General features: G+C 36.3%; 1 protein-coding gene across 2 annotated transcripts; it reads right to left on the bottom strand.

Annotated features, from left to right (window-relative positions):
• Nucleotides 1-2,649: 2,649 nt before the first annotated feature.
• olfcq17 (olfactory receptor C family, q17) lies at nucleotides 2,650-6,759 on the bottom strand. Of its 2 annotated transcripts, none has more exons than XM_087293675.1 (6): nucleotides 6,369-6,643; nucleotides 5,811-6,102; nucleotides 4,549-5,376; nucleotides 4,194-4,421; nucleotides 3,935-4,058; nucleotides 2,650-3,855 (listed from the first exon to the last, which is right to left on the bottom strand). In XM_087293675.1, the coding sequence occupies exons 1-6, from the start codon at nucleotides 6,587-6,589 to the stop codon at nucleotides 2,942-2,944; spliced, it is 2,607 nt and encodes an 868-aa protein (XP_087149801.1). In that variant the 5' UTR covers nucleotides 6,590-6,643; the 3' UTR covers nucleotides 2,650-2,941. The 2 variants fall into 2 exon arrangements, with proteins under 2 accessions (XP_087149801.1, XP_087149802.1); XM_087293676.1 differs by lacking the exon at nucleotides 4,194-4,421 and adding an exon at nucleotides 6,665-6,759 and having other exon boundaries at nucleotides 2,658-3,855; nucleotides 5,290-5,376; nucleotides 6,369-6,534.
• Between the last annotated feature and the right edge of the window lie 912 nt (nucleotides 6,760-7,671).

Genomic DNA, 7,671 nt, shown 5'->3' with positions numbered 1-7,671 from the left:
CTTAGTAGTGATGAACGCTGAAATTTTATTCAGCCATTCAAATGGTCCCCTAGGGGTAACACATACTTGGGTATCCGTATTACACCCTAGATTTTCTATCTTTATGATACCAATATTAAAACTCAGGGCTGCCAACTTTTGGCTTTAGCTTGGAGTGAGAATTTAAGCCATGAGCATATCCATAAGCCACGCCCCCACAACAAAGCCACGCCCTGTTTATTTATAAATATATAAAATGATAAATTATTTTAATAAATAGTTTTTAAAATATTCATTACAATTTAGAGTATCATTGCAATTATACAATTATTCTATTATAAATAAATAAATAAATGGAAAAAAAAAATTTTAATTGTAACTGGAAAACAATGTAAAAATACAGCCAAAGTGATAGGCTAAGATCATTTAAGAAAAATATTAATAAACATTAATTTCATGACACATGGTGGCTCAGTGGTCAGCACTGTCATCTCACAGCAAGAAGGTCACTGGTTTGAGTGAACTAGGGAATTGATTAACTAAATTGGTTGTAGTGCATCAGTGTGTATGTGTGAATGAGTGTGTATAGGTGTTTCCCAGTACTAGGTTGCGGCTGTAAAAGCATCCACTGCGTAAAACATATGCCGGAACAGTTGGCAGTTCATTCCACTGTGGTGACCTCTGAAATAGACAGTAAGCTAAAGGAAAACTAATAAATCAATATTAATTTCATTAGAATGAAATTGTACAGATTGTATTGAACACAAAACATGTGTTTTATAAAATTATCTATTGTGTTGTCTCAGACCAGACTTATGTTATGACCAAGAATTAGGTTTATTAAGTCTAAACTCCCTGACTTCCTCCCTCCTTTCTGCTTCATACAAAAAAATCTATCAGGAGATATGCTAGTCAAAATAAGATCATCATCATATTAGTTAAACTTTAATTTTGTCGATTTCCAAAACTCACTGCGTGCCGACACCTGTACATTAAAGGCTGTTACCCCTGCCTTAAAATGCAGCCCGTCTGAAATGTGCATCTATTAACTTAAATTAATAATTTTTTAATAACATCATTATGACACTAATAAGAGTGAACCCTTCCCTTACAGAAGATTACAGATTTGCTTTTACATTTATTTGTAAACCTAGTGCATTTTAAAATGCATCCCACTTATTGTTTTTGCTTTATCCATCAAGATAATAATCATATTACGTTTTGATCAATTATGGCTTTTTGTTTTCATGTAGACTGATAATCCCAATAAAAGTCTATGAAACATGGCGTGGATTGAGAATTCAGAGGCCCCTGGGCACAATGTCTTGTAGGCCATCTACATGGCCACACCCCTATAGTGAATTAAAAAATAAGATTAATAAATATTTTTTTAATAAAATCATTCTATAATGTATTGCCCGCAGAAGTTATACACTAAAAATGTATATTTAAGGGTATTTTTAATGTATAACTTCTACAAACTTATAATACATATGATTTGGATATAACACCTCTCCAATCCAGATATGAATCTGAGTCTTCCATAATACACACAATTATTAATGATTCCTACTTGTCTTCCTCATGATGAAGAGTGTGCAAAATCTGATATGGGAAAAAAAGAAGAACATTTTTATAAGACGATAGATTCGAACCGGGTTCATAATCCATCGCATCAAAACATGATGCTGTGCGCTTAACAAGCTGCCCCACTCACCCCGCTATTTCAGAGGTAAATTTCTCAACACCTGTTGTACAACGCACGAGCGGTGCGTGAGCAGCGCCTACTGTAACACCGGCATGCATGTTCACACACCCGGGTTTCATACCAGGAGCAGCAACGCGAGCAGTGCATCAGCGTCAAGCAGGTGCGGTGCGAGAGGCGGGCAGGTATGATTTCTGCTCAAATGTGTCAGTTTGTTTTTGATTACATTGCTTTCACCAGCGTTGGATCGGTTGCACATAGACAGAATAACATCTTTAGAAAACTATAGAGTCTTTAACAACGTCTTTATTATAAAGGGAAAATATATTCATGGGGATAAATTTTTTTCTGCGTGAGAAAATGGATGTGTGGCGTGAGAGCGTGAGAATACGGCCAATTGCGTGACTCTCACACCGAATGCGTGAGAGTTGGCAACCCTCATTAAAACATCAATATTGCGTATCAAGAAAGACCTCACAAGATGGTCAAAACTATTTTTCAGGAAGAATAAACCTTATGAAAATGATAATATTCCAAACATATTCTCAATATCCATGCCTTTTTCAATCTAACAATTACTGACATAAACAATCCCTATAGTTATAAATTTCCCACTGATTAAGGGGAATTGTCTCTACCAATTTTTTAATAATATATATATAGGCAAAACATGCTAGGATCATTCTAGACTATAAATTTGAAAATGTGTAGATATTGATATAAAAAGAAGAAAAAAAAATATATATATACATACATATATATATATATATATATATATATATATATATATATATATATATATATATATAAATGCATTCAAAGGGGGGCTAATAAATAATTTTACTTAAAGTAGTTATAATGAATTTTTGTGATTGAGTTTATAATTGGAAAACCAAAACAAAAAAATGCCGGATGTGGCAGAAGGAACATTTTGTTCTGTCACCATTTTCAGTATATGAAATATTGTGGTCTTGTAAAACATGACATTTTATTTTTATATCAACACATTTAGAAGAAGGACAACATTTGTTACACTAATCTAATCAAGCAATAACGATGAAAACAGGTTGTAAAACCATGATGCAGACAAATAATTCCATTTCAATATGAATAGGTGTATAAATAAATTAATTACCAGAATATTTTAAACTAAACTAAAGAAGGTTAATACATAAAATACTACCAAATGAAATGGATGAATTGCATTATTTAAAGAGCCAGAGAAAAGGTATTTTTAACATCACAATAACTAATTAACTATTTGTTTTGTGTTTCTCTTCCCATTATTGCATTTTTTGTGTTTCTCTCTGGATGTAACAGGATGATGTAGCACTTTGGGGCAAATATGGCCAATAATAATGCAAAACTAGAAGCTAATATGGCAAATATCTCAACAGCCACTGCATATTTTCCTGGCGAACTCACATAGGCTGGAACAAATGCAATCCACACAGCACAGAAGATTAACATGCTAAAAGTGATGAACTTTGCTTCATTGAAATTATCTGGGAGATTTCTTGCCAAGAAGGCTAACAGGAAACTTATTGCTGCCAACAGTCCAATGTATCCCAACAGCAGAGAAAAACCAGCCACTGAACCAATGGCACATTCATATACTATTATAGAGCGGAAGTAATGATTGTTTTTATGGGGTGTTGGAGAGGCTGTTGATAACCAGACTGCACATATAACAACCTGGAGGGCCGTAAGGACCAGAACTGTGCATCTTTGTTGAGATGCTCCAAACCATTTCATTGCTCCTTTGCCTTCTGGCCGAGAGGACTTGAACACAGCTATTACCACCATAGTCTTGACCAGAATGCTGGAGACACACAGAACAAAACTTATGCCAAACACAGCATGTCTTAACTGACACGTCCACAACTGTGGTCGGCCGATGAACAGCAGCACACATAAAAAACACAGTTTGAGTGACAAAAGCAGCAGGAAGCTGAGCTCTGAATTGTTGGCTCGTACTATGGGTGTGTTATGATGAAGAGCAAATATGATCATCACAAGAGCACAGAAGCAGGTGCCAAGCAGAGAAGCAGTGGTCAGAGAGATGCCCAGAGGATCCTCATAGGACAGAAACTCTACTTCTTTTGGGACACATTGATCCTTATCCGGACTGGACCAAAACTCATCTGGACACATCATGCACTCCACAGCATCTGTCATAAAGACACAATAAGCCAAGGAGGGAAAAAACAACTCTTCCAATAATATTACAGTTTAAAATAAACTTTTTACCTCTTGTATTAGAAAACTCTCCATCTCCACAAGGCAGGCAGTCAAAACAGCAGAGAGGAAGTCCCTTCCTTGTTGCTTGTCTGGTGCCTGGGGGGCAGCTCTCACTACATACAGACAGTGGGGGCTGAAAGAGACACCATCTGTTATCACTCATGTATTTTACATCATGACAAGACTGGCCTGTATTCTCATTTGTCTTAATAGATTTCACTAAAATTCTGATCTTTGAAAAGGGTTACGAACAGACAAGGTTAGTTACTTTTTTGGTTTCAAAGTTCCAATATATTGCATCTGCATCCAGTGTGAGCATCATCCCTGTTGTTGCCCCTTCATATACTACACCAATCTTGTGTACTGTTATTGACCCATCAGAGCTTGGCTGCCAATTCAACACATCATAGATGGCTAGAGCATCTCCATTCTTATCAAATGTCACATGATCCCCAAAGCCTGTGGTGAAGTTCACATTTTGTAGATAGTGAACCAACTGTAGACAGGACAGGTGTTACATGTTTATCTAAATTCTAAACATTATAGAGCACACATTTTGAATTTACACATGTAGTTAACCTATGTATGTCTGTACAGAATACAAACTGTATCTGTGTATCTACCTGCCAGGGTTTAAGGCTAGTTATGTCAGCACAGCTGTTCCCAATGAATGGTCCTCTTCCCTCCTCACACTGCATCAGGTCATGAAGTCCATGTGCCAGAGCATAAACTGCTTTATAGACATTATAAGAAGCCCTTAACCCTGAAACATCAGTGTAAGGTGTGTTTGTTGTACTTAGATCCTCTTGTCCTGTACACTCCATTTTTTCTTGCTCTCGACCTGTTTTTAGACCTCCAGTTTCAAACCTGCATCCAAAAAGATTTTCCCAGAAGATCCTCACTATATTTTGTGATGTATCATTACTGGGACGAATACGTAGTAGGAATTCATGAAGCCCTTCAATCTCTCCACGCCTAATAGCAATGCCAAGTGTTCCTCCCAAGAAGGGCAAGAAACGAGGAGTGTGGTATTCAAGAGAGGTGGCCCAAGCTTCACTTGCAATCCACTGACAACCTGTCATGTTCTGCAGCACCACCTCATCCATTAAAGGTATCAGAAAGGATGAAAGGGCAAAAACAACAACCACTCTTGCTGTAGAGCCCTGGATCACCCTGATTATACGCTGAATATCTTTGGGATTGTGATCATTGGGCAGGATTTCTGAAAAAGCAACACAGTGTCCAGACAACTGCATTTCCTTGTGGAACATTTGTGCAGCATAGACACCATAATCATCACCACTGTAGAGGAGACCAACCCAAGTCCATTTAAAATGCTTTAAAATCTGAACCATAGCCCGCACCTGAAAGGCATCACTAGGAATCGTTCTGAAGAAAGAAGGGTACTTTTTCCGGTCACTCAAACAGGAGCAGGTGGCATAGTGACTAACCTTAGTAGAGAAGATGGAGAAAGACAAGGCAAAAGAAATAAAAATAAGTAAACAACTAAACTTTTTCAGAGAAGGTTTATGGCCTAATATACATACAGTCGAGCGCAGTTAATCATACCCAGGGCAAATTCTGACAGTTTTTATACAAATGTAAATAAAGGCTGAGATTTATTTTTTTCCACAATGATGCCTCTTGTACATCATCTTATTATTTTGTAAGTGTAATTTCCAGTCAAAAACAAACAAACAAAAACTTGCTGGTTAAATAAATGTAACTTTATTTTACTTCGTATGAAAAACTTCAGGCTTGACTGTAATATATATATATATATATATATATATATATATATATATATATATATATATATATATATATAATTATGCAGGTGAATGTGTGTGTACTAATATGTAAAATGCACATCCTCTTGTCTTACTATAGGTACTCGAAACAGCCCCAGAACACTGGAAATTGCAATGGAAGGAGTTGAACTTGCATCTCCCACAATCCCAATCACCGGAGGAGGGCCAGTACAATTGAGGTTAGAATATGAGTCCTCTGTTCCACTGGCCAGTGACATGGCAGCCCGGAACGCCATTCTTAGCATCACACAGTTGTCATAAAGATGGTATCCAAGAGTAATGTTTGGCAGCAGGGTTGGATTCTTATTGATCTCATTTATTGCAAATGCCATGGTTTGTGCATGCTGTAAACCTTCCATATTAAATCTAAAATAATAATACAATAAAAAAGTAATTTTTTAAAGATATTTCAACTTAAAAACAATTCATTATTAGCATATTTACACTTACACCAGAGTGCATGCATCAATTAAGAAACATTGTAATTTTTGTGTAAACACCATTATTGACAGAACATAATTTTTACAGATTAAAATGGTTATTGAAACATAACATTCTTAATTATTTGTTACTTTTTTATTCTAATTTTCAATGTTGTTCTTCACATTTATACAATATTCAGTCTAACACACTTTTCACAATATGGTTGTTGTGGTTCCATTCTGAAGCTCAGCTCTGGGAACACTGTGAAAAAGTGAACATGAAACAGGCCTCCAAGTATAAAATCTCCATCCTGGTACATTCCATTCAGTTTAAAACGTCCCTGGAGCTGACAGGAACGTAGTCTATGGATTGAATCTGCATAGATATGTTTAAAGCACAAGCATAGAGAAAGATACAGAGTGATACACATCTCTCTTTTTTCTCTGACTGATCCACTCACCCACTCAGTGCACTAATTTATGATGAAGGCTGCATGAAGTGTCACCTTGAAAAACGTTGTGCCAAGTGTGTCTCCCTGGAAATTTGGACGTCATAATTTCTTCCCTCCCAACTTGAAAATTTGGTCATGCACACTGAGTTACTGCTTGGGGAAGTTGTCTGAAGGTTTCTTTGAATACGCTGAGCTGGTTTAATTTAAATTTACTCGTACAATGCTTTCAACTTATCACAGGTTCTTCCTCAGGGTATTCGCTAGATGTCAGTCATGCATTTGAGTTTGAACACTTTTAAATGTATAACAGTACAAGAAATAGATCTACCCTTAAAAAACAGTATAGTGGCACAATGAACATGATTTCTCCAAGTTTAACAAGTTTCTGGATTAACCTTTTTTTTTTTTTTCAATCCAGAAACAACATGCAAGTCCAAATAGAATCAGATGCTATACAACAAAGGCTGAAACAAAGTGAAAATAGCAACAAAAAAATCTATTTACATTACTGTGCTATTTACACTCAGTGTCAATAGAAGGTAGATGCTATTTAAACCATGTGCTAAAAGAAAGTATATGCTGTTTGCACTGGCCTAATAGAAGTTAGATGCAGCAAGATGTTGTTCACATATAAGGCTAAATATTTACACTGGTTAAAGTGTCAAATCAGATTGTAAAAACAGTAATGCCTTGCACTTCAACTACCTAATAAACAAACAAAATATACTAATCATTTAAGAAAAAAATACATGATCACTTACTGTGTCGCTGCAGTGTTTGAGAGAGGATATACAATGTATTTTACTGTTAGGGGTATCCCAGCTAGCAAAATTCATGTGGCTCAAATCCGGCCCACACCAGAAACTAACATCTGGCCAACATACCGCATGGAATGATGGCACTTGGGCGGTCTGTTCTTGTTTGCAAGATCTGGGCCAAAATTTTGGTTTTGCCTCACTTCATTTTGTTTGCTGTAATGAACAATCTTTTCAAGCAAAGTTCTTAAAAGTTATAGCAGCCCAAAAGAAAATTTATATCAAGAGGTTTAGGGCTGAGCCCAA

Source organism: Danio rerio, chromosome 18 (genome assembly GCF_052040795.2).
Source record: "Danio rerio strain M-AB ecotype USA chromosome 18, GRCz13ab, whole genome shotgun sequence".
NCBI classification, from domain to species: domain Eukaryota; kingdom Metazoa; phylum Chordata; class Actinopteri; order Cypriniformes; family Danionidae; genus Danio; species Danio rerio.
The sequence above is the reverse complement of the archived record's forward strand: the minus strand, read 5'-3'. Positions and strand labels throughout refer to the sequence as shown.

Bases quoted from the DNA above. Each gene is read 5' to 3' on its own strand.
- olfcq17 (XM_087293675.1), bottom strand. From the start codon at position 6,589: ATGTGTATCACTCTGTATCTTTCTCTATGCTTGTGCTTTAAACATATC. The intron at 6,103-6,368 runs GTGTGTTAGACT...TTATTATTTTAG, and splicing joins CAACAACCATATTGTGAAAA to ATTTAATATGGAAGGTTTAC. The intron at 4,059-4,193 runs GTAACTAACCTT...TGTCTCTTTCAG, and splicing joins GGAACTTTGAAACCAAAAAA to CCCCCACTGTCTGTATGTAG.